We start from the raw sequence: 19,933 nt of genomic DNA on the forward strand, positions 1-19,933 counted from the left end.
CATGATTGGGAAATGCCAATTGGAAATTTGGCCAGGACGTCGGGGTTACACCCCTACTCTTTTCGAGAAACGCCCTGGGATTTTTAATGACCACAGAGAGTCAGGACCTCAGTTTTACATGTCATCCGCAGGACAGCGCCTTTAAAGTACAGTGTCCCCATCACTATACTGGGGCATTAGGACCCACATGGACCGCAGGGTGAGTGCCTCCTGCTGGCCCCACTAATACCTCTTCCAGCAGCAACCTTTGTTTTTCCCAGGAGGTCTCTCATCCAGATACTGATCAGGCTCACACCTGCTTAGCTTCAGTGGGTTGCCAGTTGTGAGTTGCAGAGTGATATGGCTGCTGGTAAAAGCAATACACTGGCATAAACTGGCATAAGCTGGCTTTCAAGCAATTTACCCATTGCTTGATAGAATCAAAGTAGGAACCTCTTAGCTGCTGCGTGAGCACATACTGTTTGACTTCATGATCACTTGCCACTTAAATGTGATCATGACCACTTTAAGCTAACAGCTATACTACCCTGCACTCGCAACTGCTAACCCACTGAAGCTAAGCAGATGTGAGCATCGTCAGTCCCTGGATGAGAGACCTCCTGGGAAAACTAGGTTTGCTGCTGGAAGAGGTGTTAGTGGGGCTAGTAGGGGGCAGTCACCCAGTGGTCTGTGTGGTTCCTAATGCCCCAGTATATTAATGGAGACATTATTCTATTCCTAATAAACCCCAACAAAGAATTATCTTCATCACTCTGTTCTTCTCCCCACTGATAGCTGATGTATGGTGTGTTTTCTGGCACACTTTGGCTGTCATTACATCTTCCAAGTGGGTGCTAAACTTTGGTGGTAGTGGAGGGGAGTCCCCATTACCTGAAAAGTGTTTTGAGAGGAGTATCCAGAAAAGCCCTATTGAATTATTATTATTATGATTGTTATTATTATTATTTGCAATTCCTTGATCTCAGAGACCATCTCTCAGGGTTTCCAGGAAAGGTGTAATATAGTGGGACAAAGTCCTGCTTGTGGAGAGAATGCAGTTGCAGTTTGTTCGGAGTGCGGATGGGCACCCAGTCACCAGTCCTCGCTTTTTTTCTGGAGATTGGACTCATGGTCACCAGAACAGCACCCTGTGATGTGCAAACCACCTGTTCTGATTAACCTGTGTAGAAAACAGCAGTAGGATGTCAAGAGAGGTGTTCTGCTGCAGCAGGGCAATAACAGACCACTTTGTATTTCTGTGCCTTCTGATACTTTGAACATTCTGTACTTAAAGTTTACGGCAGTCCAGATCTCTTTTAACCCAACTTTCACCACTTCAGTAGCCTTAAACATACTCTCTGAAGCTAGGAATTTGGCAGTGATCACAAGATCCAACAGCTGGTGCCCATGTGGCAGAATGAAAAATCTTCAACCAGGAAAACATCCAGACACTTGTGTGTCATTGGAAAAAATGTGTTGAGAAACTAACAGAAATGTGTATTCCAGTCCATCATACACTTATTTACAAGTTGCCTTTACCTTCTGAAACTTTCTCATATTTTGTTTAAACTTTTTGTTCTAACTAGTTGTTCCAAAACTAACAAAATACAATTATCTTTTTATAGCATTATTATTATTTTTTAAAACTCTAGACAATGCAAAAAGGTTGTATTATTTTATACCCCTATTTTAAAATAAACCTAGAATAGACCAAGTGGGTTAAGTGGGATCAAAGTCTCTGCCAGGTAGCTGAATGAATGAATACATGAACAGAAATAGCTGGTCAGCTTACTGAAGATTTTGCTGGGCACTTTGAAAGCACATCAGCTCTAATATCATATTTGATATATAAAGAGTACTAGATTATGACTTCCAATCTCAGTTTCTAATTTTCCTGTTTTAATAGTCATACAGTTCTCAGTGTAACTCTGCTCCTTAGATTTCTAACCACTCACAAAACTGTTTTGCTCACTTTTCATAAATATAGCATTTCTTTTTTTATTTTTATCAACCCAGCTAAGTAAATTAATTAGCAATGTGATATCTTGTAAAGGCCTATGCATGTTTGCACAGCTATCTGTCATCACAAACATGGGACCTGGGAACAGAAAATAACAAATATGCTAATACTTATTATGTTGAGATCATGAGAGATTGTGTTAATTTATGTCACACTATTTTTTTCCTGTTTTTAAATTGTGCCCAAATGTGAGAACTTCTTTTTTTTTTTGCTTGTAAGCTTAATCTGAAGCTATTAATATTTACCTGGAATAACTCATGTAATGTGTCATATTTCTGCAATTTCCCTCACGGGATCAATAAAGTATCTATCTATATAATGTATATCAGCAACAGACACGTGAAATTTTTCCATGTGAACGTACAGTAAACTAAATCTAGTGGGGATTTTTTTATAAGTCATCCAAGCCACATGGGGCGGTACACGTTTCTGCGTCCCTGTATGAGGCATTTCTTAGTCTTTTTATAGGGGTTAAAGGGCACGTTGTGAACTCAAATTTTAAAGATGGCGAAGAAAAAGCATGGAGCACTGGGTGCTTCTTCGGCGAAAGTGAAGACTAGAAAGGTTTCAGAGAAGGAAATGTTGAATTTGGGAGCCGAGTCAAGTGGTGACGAGGATGAAGAAGCTCCAGAAGAAGTAACGTTTGAAGCAGCCAAAGCCGTCGCTGAGCAGAGAGTGAGAGATGCTATCGAGAGTGTCAGGAGGTGCTATTATTATATGATACATTTTTGGTCAACACTTTAACTTTGACATTTGCCCGTCTAAATTAACGTTTAACCTAAGCAGAGGCAGAACGTGATTTTTTACAATTTTTTAAAATCTGTGTGTGTTTTAAAGAGTGAATTAAAATTTACAACGCTACCTAGACGAGTTGTGCAAAATAGGATTGTAGACTGTGTTCAAAAGGTAAGATAATATTGAAACAAATGCGTACAGCAGATATAAAATAAGTCATTAACTTTAGTGGACTAATTATGAAGTCGTCAACGGTCTAGCTTGATTGTTGTGGGACGATGTATTAAAGTACGGAAAATGTGGGAAGAGATCCTGCATATTTGCCACATTTGCTTTGCAGATCGCTATTTCATGTCGGTTAACGCTGTTTTAAATTTCATTTGAAGAGACAAGGAGACGCTGAAACAAAAGCGAAGGGAGAGACAGGAGCTCTTTAAGGAACAGAAGGTACAGTGTATATTTGACAGGGGGCGTTTCAATATTCCTGAATTTTTTTAGTGATGCTTTCCCATCTTAAACTTGGGGATTTGAAGCCACAATGAGCCAATTGTTGATACACACTATTTAAAAAATGTGAATCTGAGAATTTTAAGGATTGATGCCAGTATTTATAAGAATTTCCACTGCTGTCTGTGTACAGTTTCAGTACATTCTATAAAACAAATTTTATTTTTTTTGTTTCAATCTTTCTGACTTAATTTTCCACAATTTAAATTCTGACCAATATATAGCAGCACAGTAGTGCAAAGCTTATTTAAAATGTTGTCCATAACAACTAATTTGTTGATAAATTTATAATAATCGGGTTTTGACAATCAGGTTTTTCATTGCAACATTTACACAAATATATATACACACAAAAGTAGTGGGATACAGTATTAACTATATTCCATTCCCAGAATCCAGGTAATTGAGAAAGAAAGGTACTTTGTTGTTGCAAAATTATGGGTTTTAACTGTTTACATACATAACTGACTTTTAATTTGAATTCAAATGTTAATTAAATTTATATCAGGGATGTTTACAGAAACACAGAAAATTATTAGGTGCTGCAGTTCTCCATGGATGTGTTGTGGGTGGGATGGACTTCCCTAAACATGATATCAGACCCACCCAAACTATCAAGTCTTTGGCTATGATGTTTTATTATACATATGTTCAGGTAATTGTTGGTGACTCCTTGTTATGTCTAAACCCCCTGATAGAAAAGAAAACTTCTTCCTGAAGATGTGCTAGAAGAAATTGAATCCTCTGTCCCTGGGTGAGAAAATATTACTGTTTTCATTATTACATTCATAGACCAACAATTAAGTAAGCTGATAACAACCATCATTTCATAAACTATATATAGGCTATATATATACATATGCAAATGTACAAATCTTGTCTGCCTCTAAATGATAGCAGCAAATATAAATATAACAGTATTTTTGCATATATACTGCTGTATACAGTATGTAAATGTTCATGAACCTCACATGAAAAGTATTGCAACAAGCTATGCAATTCAGTATCGTACAGTAATCCTTAGAGAAAACAGTCTGGTGTTACTGAAAATCAAATGACAAGTCTGTTTGGCTCCTGAGTGTTCTCTCATGTGTTTTTTTTAGGAGCCTGTTACCAAACTGATTCAGCAGCAGTTTTTTCTAGTCAATGAAATACTGAATAAACCTAATCCAATTCATTTTTTCCCCACCTACAATATAAACCTTTTTTTCTTACCCTTTAGAAAGCCCAAGACATCAGAAGTGCAAGGTATGTTAAGCGTCATTTGCCTCTTCTACATCTGTTTATGTGTGAGTTCATATCTTAAGCGGATGAAACAGATTTTTTCATTCTAGTGTGCCATAAAAATAGGAAACACTTTTTAATTTCATGGTTCAGTATAAATACTGATACTGCCAGAGTACTTTTACTAACTGGCCAAAATATTAGGAGCCCCCAGAATACCTTATGTCTCAGTGGCAGAACATGTGGTTGAGTCAAGATTTGCATTGTCTTCTCATCCAAAAGAGGGACTTTAATTCCTTTGAAATCTCAAGGAACTGGTGTAATACACAAGTCAGTCCCAAGCACAACTACCTATTCCCAATTTCAGCTGAAAGCAGCCCTTATACATATCTCAAAACCTTGTGAAGTTACTGCTGTATTCCTGTCTTGCATGATGTTTCTGCTTGCAGAGGTCCAATATGTTTTTTGGTGGAGTTCCTAATCATGCCCAGTAGAAATCTAATATTTTGAGTTTCAAAAGGCAATATTCACACACGTTCCTCTACTGTCTGTCTGAGAGCTGTTCTGCTGAAGCTCTGCACATTAGCTTTGATTTCACAGCAATTAAGCTCTAACGCAGGGGCGGTTGACTTTTGTTCTTCCAGATATATTGTACAAGTGAAGCTTTACTGGCATTTAACCCTTTAACATGGGGGAGAACTTAAAGAATGACAGGGCATTCAAGTGTGGAACGGAAATGAAAGTACCGAAAACAATAAGAGGTATCTCTCTCTAATCTGCGTTTCTCTTTACATCCCATGGAATGAACTCCATTAATTTCATATTCCTAGAGCAAGACGAAAGTGGAGAGGAAGGTGAGGAGGACATCGGCCCAGAGGATGGAGAGAGCGGGCAGTTTGAGGAAGAGGAGACAGAGGTGGAGCAAAATGAGCAATGCAGGTAATAAAATCACCAGGCGCTTGTCTTACAAACTGTAAAAGAAACAGAAAAATTCATTTTTCCCTTGCACGGGTGCTACAGAAACGGTAGTATTCTAAAACAATGTTTCTGTTTGATTCATGTTTTTCTGCATGTCTAACATACAATCCATGTTACAATTTAGAGGCTTATAACTGGCAGAATGCTTTTCAACCATTCTCTTGTTAATAACTGTAAATGTCTTTTTGACACCTCAGAATGAAACAAAACTACAAAGTCCAGAGGGTTAAGGATCATTCTCTGGCAAAAGCACAGCAAACAAGTGCCTGTGATTTCATCACATCCCGGCTGTATGGCTCAGGAAGCAACAGAACCACAAGTAAGTTGGACTTCTCCACATCAGTGCTTTTCTTTCCTCTGCACAAGAGTACGAGTTCCACACAATCAAATGCAGGGAGGAAGCCATACTACATTGTAGCAACACATCCTGGTGGGAGGCCCCGTGTTGTTGGGCTGACAGCCTTAAAAATTGCATGGATGCAATGTCAAGAAAATGTTAATAGGATGTTCTTCTTACTTTATTTGCTCTCAGGTGTTTAAAACGGATCCCTTGCTGTTCCTTTAACTTATCTTGTGGTAACTTTGTAACGTTGACACACATCTGTTGATTTAAGAAACAATTCTAGTTTCTTATTACAATAGTGATTGATTTGTAATCTGAATGCATTTGACAAATGACTGCCTGTGTTCCCTGAACCTTTTTAAGATCCATTTCAGTCCTGTTATATAATTTAGCTTCTTATTTTGCTTTAACTTATGCTTTTGCATTTTGCACTTGTCATAATAGCTTAATTAGCATAAACGAGTCTGATACAGGGTATGTAAAGGTAACAAGAAGTATTTAGCTTCTTAATAATTTGCAGGCAAGTCCTAAACCTTTCTGGTGAGGAATAGCTTTTTTCATGATTTGGGTTTGAAACCACTGGGCTATGTGATTTAACATCAGATGGCTAATTAATCTAGAAACCCTAATCATGTTGCTGAGACCAACCTGCTCGTTTTGTACTCTTATAGCAAACCAGCTCCTTTCTCTCCAAAATAAGACTGCGAAGAACAAAAGGGCAGCTGTGCAGTTCATTGACAAGCAGTGGGGTAAGCTAATAAATACAGAGTACTGTTGCAGGACTGGCATACAGAAATCATCTTTACTTGGGTGTTTGTGCATGTAATTCTTCAGCTGGTTCATACAGAAGTATACAAAATGTCTAATCTGATGTATGCAGAGTCTTCTCACAGGGAGGGAACACTTAACACAGGCTAGTGACTAAGTTGAGCATTAGTTGTGAGATTGAAAGCTTCCTAACTTACCTTTATAGCCTTTAGGTTTAAAATGAACCACTTTGCTATTCATAGTACAGAAATGAATGTTATTAGGATACACATAATTGCACTGCCACTGCGAATTCAGCTGTCCAAAGGGTAAAAACGTTTTGGTGTGAATGGATTTGTGGTGAGCTTTTGTAGCAAAATGTGCAGACTGCACCTTTACAGAGGTTAGTACTTTTTTAACACTTGAAAATGTGCGATGAAAAAAAACAAGCCAGTATTCGAGTTTCAATTACAGTATCAAAGCACTGCAGATGTGACTGTTTCCTACATATTCTAATGTTTTAGATGAATGTTAAATACAATAAAGTAAGAGTAATACAAATGACTGTAAGACAAGTCATAGTTTTTTGTAACTCTTTTGAAAACCTTGATGTCTTGATTTTTCCATGAATTTTCTGCATTGTGAAATTGTGTACCCCTTGATGCTCTTAAAAGCAATCTTAAATTTTGTGGTTTACACTACAGAGGCAGTCCTGTTGTCACTTGCAGGAATGGAAGAGCTCAAGTGTCTCTTCTTGTCGTTGTAGATTCCAAGGAGAAAGGGAAAGCAGAATTGTTTAAAAAGAGGTGGATTCACAAGCAGAGAGCAGAGGCCAACTGAGTAAAGACAAAGTTGCACTGAAGAGCTATTCCCACTTTTTACATCCTGATCTGCTGAAGAACTGTGGGTTGAACAGACTTTTCACTTTAACTCTGCCAAGATCTGCTGCTTCACTTGAAGCCTTGACTTGAGGATCTATGGGAATTCTCAGTACCTGAAAAGGGTCAACCGATTTCTTTTAAAGCTTTCTTTTCAAGTAAGGTTATGTTAAAATGTTGAGTTTTTTTTTAATGCAACTGTGAAAGCAGTGTATACATACAATATTTAATTCAGGAGTGAGCATTGTGAGAATTTTACATGAGGATTCACATATGACAGTTCAATACATAAATTAAAAATTACAAAATATTTTTTTTACCCATCAACCAAAAGGCAACAAAGTTAGAATTAAAAACATTTAGCAGGCTTTTTTTGATTGCATCACAGAGCATGGATTTTTTTAAAGAGTTTTGGATATGGTGACTAAAACTATTGTGATTGCAATGAATACTTTTTTAAGTTATGCATTTTACATTTGTGAGTATCGGATTAGTATTAATACAATATGCATTGTATTCATGGATGATTCTATTCATCTGATCTTTCATATTGGAACAAAACTAACTTTGTAGAAGTATTTGCTCACAGCAAAGCATCTCACCTGATTCCACAAAGAATTTGATGAGCTTAATGGGTTGCAGACTTATGAAATCAAACACTGGTTTGAACACTATGCTTAGATGAATAATGCCTTACTTAAATCGTGCTTTCCTGGACACCCTATTCACAGCGCTTCATTCAGTGGGGACTCTTGACCACCACCAAGGTATAGCACCACATGGATGGAATGAATGATGAGAGAACAGCTTTAGCATGCCAGTACACTCACTCATCAGCTATCAGGAGAACAGTTTAGTAATGAAGCCAATTCAAATTAGAGTGTATAACACTTCATTGCATGGTTGCAAATTGTTTAACTTTAGAAAAATGATCCACAGCCTTGAAAACTAAAAGCAGATGGACACTGTGATATTAAACTAACTGCCTCATGTTTCCCGTTTCCCATAACCAATAAATGTGTGATTTACATTAAACATATAACTCGGGGTTAGTGTACTTTAGCCCAGGAAAATTATGGAATTTTGGTTATATCCAGAATAAAAGATATTGAATGGAATCATTTAAGAAGAAGGTTATGAATTACATTCTTGTAGCACATAAGAACAGGCAAAACCTTGTGCATTGTTTTATCACTTTCATTATCAATAGTGAAAAGTATGGAAAATATGACTTTGCAGCCCATGCATTTTCAAGACGTTACAGCTGGAAATTGCTTTGTACTCTAAACACCAAAACCCATTATGACAGCACTGGTACAACCTTATGATTAATGAATCCAAACCTTGAAAAATAAACAAAGAAGTTTCCCTTATTTCAACTCCTACTTGGGTGCCTTTAATTCGGGTTTCTGTGGCAGGGCTCCCTGTAATTATTTTAACCTGGGGTAATTACAGATTTACTGTAGTCATTCATCAAAATGAGTGCAAAATGGCACAGGAGTGCATGCTCAAGACTGTTAATGCAGATTCCAATGGATAGGGTAAATATTTTATTATTTATTTTTTATGGGCTGGGGGGGGGGGGGGTCTACATTCCAGTATCCTACATTTTTTTTAAATGCACTTTCTACAGCTTGTCATTTGAAGTGCAGATATAAGAACAACTTGATCTGAAATACCCCACCCTTAAACATCAGCTTTAATCTAAATGGCATGCATTTCGAGAGGTGTTGAGATAAATGCACCACTCAGATCTGTCAGTATTCAAACCCATAGTGAATGAGACAGTAAACACCTAGCCAGTTTAAGTAGATTTCTTGAGAAGGGCTCAGTGAGATGGAATGAGTGACATGGGCTGAAAAGAGTATTCAAAAGCTTTATTACAAAACACTGAAGTTTCTTTTTTTAATTCCATGCTGTAAAATAGTCCTGCAGAACTAGGCTGAGACTGTCAATGAGCAGCTCTAGCCTATTTTAAAACTCAAGCTTCTCAGATCCAAGAATCTGTGAACATTAAAAGGCTCACTGCAGGTTTTTTTTAAAACGGGGTTATTAAAATGTGCGACTATTACATCCACTGACGAGGTCAAGTCAGGCCATGTGAAGGTCCCTTTAAAGTAATACTTCTAAACCAGACTCAAAGCACCAACTCTGTGGTGGCTGAACTTCATGGTGTCCCAACTACAGCATGTTACAGAATGATGAGAGGCACCAAGGTCCTGGAGTGTGCTGAATATACTTTTTATGTTGCAAGACAACAGATATAATGGTTAAATATAACTTATATAACCAGGTACAGACAATGTGGTCAGGATTAATTAGTCAGAAAAATTTCTGAATGTTTTAAGGGTGTCATTGAAAGCCCTAGGCAAACTTTCCCTTCTCCTTTCCTGGGGATAACACGAAATGAGCCTCAGAGCTAGAGGTAGCTGTTGACTTGCCTTAAGTGTAGGTCATCAGACAGTACAACATCTTTCCTCAAAGGAGTCTTGCCCCACATTACAGGCACCCAGTAGTAATCCAGCCAAACTCCTAACTTCCTGAGATAAAGAAAAAGCATCCACACATTAAATTCTGCTTTTCACCAACAGAATACAATGTAAAATGTGCTAAAAATTCTTTCTGCATATAAAGCGAGCAGAAGAGACGTCAAATTTGGGGAAATAAGGCCTTTTTTAATAATTAATTATGAAAATGAATAGTGTGCCATACCATAAACAGAAGAAAAAAATATAGAAGACGTGCAAACAAGGTATGGTAACATCTCTGCAGGAAGGCTGTTTAATAAAAATGGGACAGTTGTGTATGGTAATTACAGATTCATCTGTGGAAGTAAATTTTAATAGCTGGTTAATTGTTTGATACACTTTCTTTATTGCAAGTAGAAGTAGTCGTTCAAGCATTTTTAAAAATGCAGAGGACGTACAAAGTTTAAGACATTTTCTTCCTAAATATTTGGTTTTTTTATTGTAAATGTCATTACCACACAGTGTTGTTGACAATACTGTTAACTTTTTACAAGGGTGAGTGTACAATGGAATGGTCTGCCAAGATCCGAGTCAGGTGGAAAAATCAAAAGGAGAAATGTCGAAAACAAATCTACTGGGTGCTGGACAGGTCAGGGAAGTCTTCAGCAGTGATGAACGATCGCATTCAGCTCCTGAGTTATTCAAGGTACGAGGACAAGCTTTGAAAAGAATACAAAGTTTAAAAAAAAAATCTAAAGCCACATTTCAAACCTGTACCAGGTGTTTGTGCTGTTTGGGAGGTGCAGAAACAGGAAAAAAAAGTCCTAAATCAATCAGTGCTACCTCCCTATACAGGCTTACATTACACTGAATATTGATTCAAATTTTCCCCACAAAAGACTGCGTCTTCCTATAATAAAATTTTTTTTTTGGTTTTCTTATTTTTGGTAGCTAAATATTTTAAACTTTTCTTGTTAATATAATTCAATTAAGTTTTTAAATATATATTTATATATATACACATACGCATATGCCGTATTTAACGTATATATGCATATGGTCATATAAAACAATTGTTCTTGGAACACCACGTGACTAATAGGGATGTGATTTTAAGGGGGCAGTGAGCCCTTTAATGCTCACCTGCCAGTTCTCACACGGAGAACAAACGTTCATAAGCAAGTTAGGCAAATGATATTAATAGGAATAGTAACAATATTTGTAATTTGCACCATGCCTTGTAAACTAGGAAACAGAAGTGACAATCAGAGCCTGTCCCCAGTAGGTAAGTAATTAAAAAACAAAAACAAAAAAACAAAACAAGGGCATCTCAATAGCGAGACGTCTTGTTGGTTTCAATGTCCCTAAGGTTGAATCACACGTGTCGATGGAGCGTGCCTGTGACGTCTTCCAGGTTGCATAGCTAGTGCAGATAGTCTTCCACTGAGGCGAAAGCACAGGAGCCACTCCCGGAGCGCGCCATCAGGGCCAGACACTGAGTGGCCTGGCCGATCGCCTGAGCCAGAGGAGGCTGCTTGGGCAGATTGTGAGTCTCTGGAAAAGATGGAGGGCAGAGACAAGAGGCAGGATTAGGGAAAACTTGTGGGCTTTTATTCATACAGCCAACTGGATGCACCTACTGATATGTCTATCTAACCCTCTAATATCTCAAATTTCATGGAGTACAGCAAGTTCATTTTCTCTCAATACAGTCTGATATTACGTGGTCCTCGTATTACATATAATATGGTACCTCAGTGTCTGCATGATCACTGTCTGGTTCATCAACAAACCAAGGAAAAACTGTTCATTCTCCACAGACAGTTGAGGACCCTCCAACACCAGAATTATTCAGGAATCTTTATCAAATAAAAATCCTGATTGAATACATACTGAACTGTATTTATTTCAAGTTTACATAAAACACCATCCTCCACTGATGATTACTGATGAACCAATAATATCCAGCTCAAACCCAGCAGGGCCTGATGCACATTTATATTGCAGACACTACCACGACATTCTGGGCCTACTCATTTATAATATGTTTCTTTACATTAAACTTTGTGGTCTCCGGTAAACTCCAGCGGTATATTTGAGATGCCATATTCCACAAAGGTTTAGCTTGACACATAAACATTAAGAAATGCAAGAAAATGCTGAAAAGTGATTAGCCACATTTAAAAAAAAAAGCTACAGGTTGAATTTCTATGCTGAAATATGCCATAATTAGAACAGATCACATACCGTATAATTGCTGCTAAACTGGCACTAATATTTTTGTTAGTTTTACATATCTGACCCCTAGGTTGTAAGACATCATACTTGAAAAAATACATACTCACAAAATATTTAGTATAGGTCCAACAGTATGCAAACCCCTGTTATCTCTTCTAAATCCAAAATATACTAGATAGGCTACTGCAGAAGAAGCTCTTGGCTAAAATGTTTTCCTTATTTGCAGAAAAACAAGTATAGTAACCCACTTACCTAATATTGCACTGTTGAGAGTGGAACACACTGGTTCTCTCTGTATTGAGAGTAACTGATATCCTACTGGGCTATTCCATGGATCTGAGTAGGCAAGCAAACTGAATGCATCCTATAAAAATAAAAGTCAAGTTTTTTTCAGAATTCAAGCATTTTGGACCACAAAAGCATAACACAATTCTTACATGGTTTATATTCCTGATTTTTATACCCTATTTTTTTAGAATTGGATCATCACAGACCTAAACAGCCTCTGATAGGAGTGGTAGCTTGTTCTAGCCTGGTTTCCTCAGATCTCGAAAGGCTAAGCAAGGCTAGAGCTGGTCAGTACCGGTAGTGAGACCTCCAGGGGAAACCATGCTGTTCCTGTACGTGCTGGCAGACTAGTCAGCGTTACTCTTCACCCTGGGCCAGAATTGTCACATTAGTGGGTCATTCACTTTGGAAGAGGGCTCTGTAGTGTGGGGAACGCCGTCCCTCCTATGACATCCTGACAACGTGAAGAATTGCTTGCAGAATCTGGCCTACTTAAAGCTAGACCATTATTTCAGTGAAGCAATTTCTCACTTTTCCCACAGATACGTGGTGTAGTGGGGTGTGATAGGCACTCAGCCAAACCGCTGTCTGAGAGTAGGGAGAGGGTAGTCCTTACGTTCCTGATACTTGACTGCATTCCTTTCTATTAAAACGTGTCCTCCCACTGACAAGGGGTGTGAGGTAGCCAGGAAAGGACCAGAGGTGCCAAGCGCCTGGACTCGGTGATAAAGCCCCAGAACTGAGAGTCAGACAGTGCGGGGAAAAACAGAGACCAGACAACAGGCCATAGGCAAAACCACTAAGGAGACCATCCAAGGAGGTGGCAAAAGCAGAGAAACTAGAAGTTCTTCATTTATTCTTTTGTAAAATTGTGTTTTTAACTTTTTAACCAGTAAAATAATGACTGGAGTATGCCACCCAGCTGGCTGATGCACTCTCCAGTGGTGGGTGAAGGGGGGCCCAGCTGTATGTATTGTGTTTTGTGATTCTTTTAGCCAAAAAGTGTTGAATGGATAAAACAAATCAAACTTGAGTGGGTTTTCTAGTTCCCTAGTGCCCCTGGTGTCTGGTGAAGGGGGCTGGTGGAGACTGGCATGGCAGCTGACCCAGCCAAAACCAGGCTGCACAGTGCTAAGATCCAACCTGTCCAATTTGTGCACATGGGTCGTTATAGAATGTCATACTAGTATCATTATATTGCTGGGTTCTAAAAACGAGGATAAGACTATACCCTGCTTGAGTACAAAGATTTCCAAAGAATCTGGTAAAGACAAAAAATAAAGGTATCTTTTGATCTGAAATACAAATTTCTAGTACAAAGCAAAAACGACCAAATTCACTTCACTGACTTACCCTTTTCACTAGGGCTCGAGTGCCCTTCACATTTAGTGCCCAGTACATTTCAAACATCAGATTAAATCCAATAGACCTGAGTGCTGAAACCTGAGAGTCTGTCCAATTATCATTCCAGCTGTACCCACATATGGAGCTGTGCTACAGGGGTATTTTAAAGCGACCCGATTCTCACCTTCAGCATCTTCTTGTTGGCAGAGTTTTTCCCACACTCTCTCCTGAGCCGTTCGCTCATGCTCTGCAGCTCCCGGCCGAAGTGGATCATCCTCTCGATGGCTGCCTGGCTCCCGCCGCACAGCTGCCGCCGCAACTGGGTGGAGTCCACCTCTGTCCCAGACAGGGCACCGCGGTTAGCAAACGGGCCTGCGCCTCATCTCATGCTGACCGCTGGCGAGGGAGCTTGTCTAATACTGAAGCACGCTGTGGGTGTTGGCTAATATGGCAGAGCTCAGCTGGGTACCCATGTAAAGAACTGCTGCCAGGGGCCTAGTTTCCCCAACTTTTTATACTTTCTTCTTTTCAAACTTCTGTATTTGCTACAAACAGAACAGCCCGTAGGCCATGCTAGATGCCAGACAAACCTGTCCCATGTTTTTGCAGTTCCCTTACAGCTGACCAGTCCACTGATGTTCCCCTGCTTTCGTACAGGTAATTTTGCCAACTCTTTCTGATGAATGTTGTGAGTGATAACTTCTCCAATAAGAAGGCTAAGCTGCATCACTTTTAAAGCTGTTTAACTGCAGAGGATTGGAAAGTTCTTGTTGACTACACATGCGCACATAAAAGAAAAGTCACATGATGAATAACAAATCGTTTTTCCTTAATTATTGTAGTATTTTTATGCTTAGGTCTGTATTATATTCTTATAATACAAATAAATACATACAATACAAATGATCTTAGCATCCTGATTTGATACATCTGACGATATCCTGGAGCAAAACAAGATTTCTTTCACCATTTAGGGATTCTACTACTTGATAGTTTTTTTTTTTTCATAAAACCTAAAAATATGTCTCACATCAGTGTTCTTTTGTATAACACTGTTTGAAACGGACCTTCCATTACAGAATTCTCCTTCTGGTATCCATTATAAACACTAGATAAATGTTGCCTTACCCATCTCAGACTCGCAGTCCTCCATTTCGAGATCGTGTTTGGAGCCGCCGTTCAGAAAGCCATTGGATGAGGATTCCGACACCCCGTTGCTATAGTGATCCATCTCCATGTCAACATCATTGCTGGAAGTAATACATTGAAAGTACTTTACCATTTTCTAAATAAGTTAAAGAACTTTTCCCTTTCATGCAGTAGTCATTCGCATACTAATAGCCAATCATTTAATGTATGGAAATGCAGGGTAATTGCAGGACACATAAAAGCAGAACAATTATTTTAGCAAATGGCTTGAGAAGAGGGTGGAAGATCAGGAATATTGCTATGAATATTCATAAATAACTTAAGTTATTTCTGAAAAGTCTCAGGGAATCAGGTTTAATAACATGACTGTGTAGTTTGCCAGACAGAACAGGATCTCCCACTGTGTCTCCTAAATTAACGTACAGCTAATTGCCACTTGTTCCCTTATATAATTTTGGTTCTTTCGTGGCTTCTATTTCTTCAGAGAGGTATGGAAGTTCATGTCATTTTTTAGGTAATGTCTTTTCTTTTAGTTTCTCCCCTCTCCTAAGCTGTACCCCTAAGAACTAGGGGTACTTGTTTTTAGGGGTACCTGAACAATCAAACAGTTTCCCCTGAAAAGTCCACTTGTTTGAGCCGAGTTGCTTCTGTGCATACAGTGGTATCAGCACTGACAGAAGGAGTGATGCAGCTCTCAGCAACAAGACTGTATGATGTCTGAAATATCCTTGGAGTCTCTCGTACACGTCAAGCGAAAGTGAACCTGGCTGTTTGAACAGAGTATGTGCCTTCCTTGTTACTGTACTGCTCCACGTTGCACTGGATTGGCACAGCAGTACAATTACAGACACAGGACAGGACAATATACCTGTAGTGTAGGGAGGTACACTACGGAGCCGACGTTCCCAACCCTGGTCCTGAGGAACCATGGTCTCTTCTAAGAACACGGTTTTTGCTTAACCACGTTCTTAATTGCAGGTTAATTCATGTCAGTGTTCTATTGGAGCACAAGAACATTTAGCTCTTAAAAGTTTAAACGAGACTGTAATTAATGTCTGAGTTTCCAAATTGCCCTCCTTGAGGTGGGCTGCCTGAATTATAACTAAATAGACCACAACAGAAGGGAAAAGAGTCTGACTCATTGTGGGAGTGTCTGCTAAAGTTTCATACCCACCTGTGTGTGTTCACCATGAATTGTTTAGAATTAAGGGTAAGGAAGTTGAGAAGAGGCTGCTAAAAAATGTGGTGCTGAGGCTGCCAAAAACTTTGCCCTTGAATATGGAAGTCAGGGCTGAATTTGTCACAGACAAAAAATGGTGTGGGGCAAAAAGTGTCTGGGGCTGACACTGAAGGGCAAGTGTTGCCCCAAGTGTTCATGCAGTTTGCGCCTTGTTTTCCGAGCTTCCTCCCCTTGATCAAAGGCCCTCTTAAAACTGACAGTTCAGAAGAGACGTGGGGTTACGAGACAGCTTTAACAGTGCCGGGGCTGGGAGGGTGGCTCTGGATCAGGGTACGAATGCGCAATGCACAGTCACATGTGGCCCTCTGTCTACAATCAGTCAATGAGCCCTGAGCAGTTAGCTATGTCCACAGCTAAGACATCAAGAAACTCGACTCGGACATGATCAGGGTAGGCCGAGGAGCATCAGGGATCACATTGCTAGGGACAGGCAGACTTATGAGGATGCCTACCTATGGGTTCTATCCCTTCCTTTGGAGTGGCAGAAAGAGACACCCTAGATCATCAACCAGAACTGGTTCCGGAGAATAAGGCTGCTGGACTTTGCCTCTGGGACACTGGGTTTGGTAACTGGGGTATGTGGGGTATTTGTGTTGGTCTGAAATGTGTGGCTCTTTTTTTTTTGCGTCATGGGCTCTGTGTGCTGGGTAGATAATTTCTACAGAATAAAAAGGGCTATTATGCAGGTGAACTGTCCTGACTGGTCTGTGGGTACACTGGTGGTTCTGGCAGATAAAGAATCTGTTAAGAGTGAAAGAGTCCTACCACCCTTTAAATTGCTAGGTGGTGCCATTGGCTACAAAAGCAAGAATTATTCCTACATTTCGGACCCACCATCCATGACAAATCCAGAAATAAGTTCCAATCAAGCAAAGCACAGCTTTTAGAGTTAAAAACAGCACATATAATGGACTTCCAGAAAGAGGGTTGGTACTACAATACAGTAGATGACACAAAATCAGATGATGAGCTTTAGAATCTTATTACATGTCCTGGTCTGGTGACAAGGGTCACTGCGGATCAGCAAGCCACAACTCCCCAAGTTGATTTTGACCTCACAATCAAAGTCAGGAAAGCAGTGACCCAAATAGTTAAATACAATGGATATCAAATGTCTTGTCACCCTTATTGAAATTTCAGCTTCTGCTGATGTAAAGGCTGAAATCAAGACAATCATGTCAAGGTCTTGTAACCAACAATATTCAAGTGAAAAACAAATGGATAATTTCTAGGAAAAATACAATGCCTGAAATTGCAATAAAGGTATGTAGACATTTGATCGGCACTTTTAAGAACAACAAAAAAAAAACATGAATCCTGTGAAAGGAATGTAGCAGAATGAACTGCAATCACAGGTTGGGATTAAAGGATATTAGAAAAGCCAAGACAGAAGTAGAAAGGAATAAAGCAAAAAAAAAAGCTAAACGAAAACAAGGATGAAGTAAAATGTCTTGGGGAAAAAAAACAACTAAACTTTTAGATGATGACAAGGAAATGAATAACATTGCTCAGGTATTTACCAAGGAAGGAACACATAACATGGCTGAGCAAACACACAGTCCTTTACAAATATTAACAGCATTAAACAGGCAAGGGCAGTTACAAATGCTAGTATCACTTTGGATCAACAACATCTTCAGGGTCCAAATGTATTTTGCCAAATGCATTTGGTAACAAGAAATATTATTCACAGACCATTAAAAAACCCTTCCACCAGCCTCTCAACACAAGGTTAATGTGCTCTGTGACTGGACAATTGCCAATGTAGTGCCTACAATAATTATAATTAACTAGAGCATCCTCTGTACAGAAATAAGAATATAAGAGCTAGTCAAAATGGATTTAGAAAACATAGGCTTTGTTTAACTTGTTAGGGGTCTTTAAACAAAGCAACATCTGCAGGTCAATGAAGGCCGAGCACATATTTAGATTTTAAAAAGATTTTTCACAAATGTCCTCATAAAACATTAATTGCTATGCAGACTGATCAAAGAATTCAAAATAAATATTACAGATACGGGGTGAATCAAACTAAAGCAATGATTGTAGCATCTAGGGCATCTGTCCCAGGACCATCGTCCTTTCTAAATTATACCAAGTATCTAGGTTCTTGTGTAGTGCACAAACTAGTCAGGATTATAGATCATACCCAAAGTCCTGAATTTCAGCAAAAACCTGACTGATATTGAACATAATAAAAACTACAAATATAAAATGGGAAACACTCAGCCTGAAGATGTTACTTATGGAAAGACTTTGCGTTACTTGTAAATACATTATTAAAACTTTTAGACACAGTCGGGAACCAACAAAAACAGTTTTAGGCTATAAAAAGGTATAGAATTCAAATCAAGGGACATCGTTAAACAATTGTACAATGCACTGGTAACACTTCATATAAAATCTGTGTACAATAATCGTCACCAAATTACAAAAAAAAGCATAGTATTAAATTAATCTCTCCCTAAGAGAGCAGATAATATACCTCCCTGAACTCAAAGGAAAGTTCTAAACCAACAGGCTAATAAGAGAAACAAACCTTTCTAAATCTTGAACACCATTGTACAGAAAACCATGAGGAAACCTGATTCAAGCAATAAAAAAACCTCATTTGCACTGGAAAAGTGAAAGCTATTAGATTTACTGAGACTCAACATTGAAATGAATGAATCCAAAGACAAGTGGAAAATACTGGGAAGTGCATCTAAAACTGAGAAAACAATTTGCTAAACTAGGGGTTGTGAGAGTAGGGAACAAGATTCAATAACACGGCCATGTTAATGAATCAGATACACTGGCTTCTTTTAAGAACTGTGTCACACAATGGCCTGAGGAAGGCCAAAGTAGATCCGTTTTATAACAGAATGGCTCCGCCGCGAAAGCACTCAAGTAAAATAAGTGCAGTTTATTTACAGTTCCCCACACCAGAAAACAAAACCCCAAAAAGAAATGAAACTAATTCTTCAAATAAAGATAAATCCTCCTTTTCTCACTGCTCTCTCTCCGTTTTCAGTCACACTACCTGACATTCCAACCACCAACAACCAACCAACTCCCTCTTAGGCTGAGGAGCCATCTTAAATAGCTTGTAAGCCCCAACCCCCTCTGGAACAAACCATTTCTCCAATTCAATGCATGTGACAGGCTTCTCTGTCACCAAGTGTCCCTGAGATCTATTCTATTCTAATCTATTAGCTACCAGGAGACAAAAAGACAAATGAGCCAAATGGTGTCTCGTTAGTAACTGCCCCTAGGTTCTTATGTTTTTACACAACCCCAGTGATAGGTGGGCGATTCTTTGCCACTGTTCAGTACTCCATGCTGAAGTCTGCAGGTAGTGCCAGTCTGGAATCTGAACAGTGATCTCCAGGCTATTAAACTTGCAGCCTACCTTACCACAAAGCCATTTTTTTCCCCAATCAGAAGCTGATTTAAGGGTAGCAGCAAAGAGATTTTTGGCTCAAGCCTTACCTTGGGTAGCTGTTGGACTGCTGGGATCTGGTGCTGTTTATACTATTGAGCTCTGCATTACTTAGATTGGAGGCCGGGTGCTTGTGACAGTGGGGTCCCTGGTGTGGTTTGTTGGACATCACTCCGTTAGTGCAGTTGTCGAAACCTGAAAAAAGCACAGAGGCACTGGAAGTAAAAGAAAAAGACTTCAGCGCACACCAACTGCGTTCAAGTTTGTCACCTGGTTAGATCCGTTATTTCACAGACGTTTGAGTCTTTTTAGTGCTTCAGGGAACACAGTACTCTGGCAGACGTGGCTTATAAAATATTTCCATATGACACAGG

At 39.1% G+C, this 19,933-nt stretch overlaps 2 protein-coding genes across 2 annotated transcripts in view; one reads left to right on the forward strand and one right to left on the reverse strand.

The window, feature by feature from the left end:
* The first annotated feature begins 2,479 nt into the window (after nucleotides 1–2,479).
* nol7 (nucleolar protein 7) lies at nucleotides 2,480–8,784 on the forward strand. Its single transcript, XM_088918434.1, has 8 exons — nucleotides 2,480–2,703; nucleotides 3,121–3,181; nucleotides 3,940–3,995; nucleotides 4,464–4,489; nucleotides 5,296–5,404; nucleotides 5,641–5,762; nucleotides 6,458–6,535; nucleotides 7,300–8,784. The coding sequence occupies exons 1-8, from the start codon at nucleotides 2,504–2,506 to the stop codon at nucleotides 7,371–7,373; spliced, it is 726 nt and encodes a 241-aa protein (XP_088774560.1). The 5' UTR covers nucleotides 2,480–2,503; the 3' UTR covers nucleotides 7,374–8,784.
* Nucleotides 8,785–10,065: 1,281 nt separating this feature from the next.
* Nucleotides 10,066–19,933, reverse strand: part of ranbp9 (RAN binding protein 9) — a 39,606-nt gene continuing 29,738 nt past the window's right edge. Inside the window, exons 10-14 of the mRNA XM_088918433.1 lie at nucleotides 19,610–19,754; nucleotides 14,878–14,999; nucleotides 13,934–14,085; nucleotides 12,370–12,481; nucleotides 10,066–11,433 (exon numbers count right to left, since the gene is read on the reverse strand). Coding sequence (XP_088774559.1) covers nucleotides 11,303–11,433; nucleotides 12,370–12,481; nucleotides 13,934–14,085; nucleotides 14,878–14,999; nucleotides 19,610–19,754 — 662 coding nt within the window. The 3' untranslated portion in view covers nucleotides 10,066–11,302. The remainder of the gene's footprint in view (nucleotides 11,434–12,369; nucleotides 12,482–13,933; nucleotides 14,086–14,877; nucleotides 15,000–19,609; nucleotides 19,755–19,933) is intronic.

Source organism: Atractosteus spatula, chromosome 6 (assembly GCF_055471065.1).
Source record: "Atractosteus spatula isolate fAtrSpa1 chromosome 6, fAtrSpa1.hap1, whole genome shotgun sequence".
NCBI lineage: Eukaryota > Metazoa > Chordata > Actinopteri > Semionotiformes > Lepisosteidae > Atractosteus > Atractosteus spatula.

Coding starts and splice junctions, on each gene's coding strand:
- nol7 (XM_088918434.1), top strand. CDS start 2,504: ATGGCGAAGAAAAAGCATGGAGCACTGGGTGCTTCTTCGGCGAAAGTG. Junction 3,996..4,463: donor ATTGAATCCTCTGTCCCTGG/GTGAGAAAATAT, acceptor CTTACCCTTTAG/AAAGCCCAAGACATCAGAAG. Junction 5,763..6,457: donor AGGAAGCAACAGAACCACAA/GTAAGTTGGACT, acceptor GTACTCTTATAG/CAAACCAGCTCCTTTCTCTC.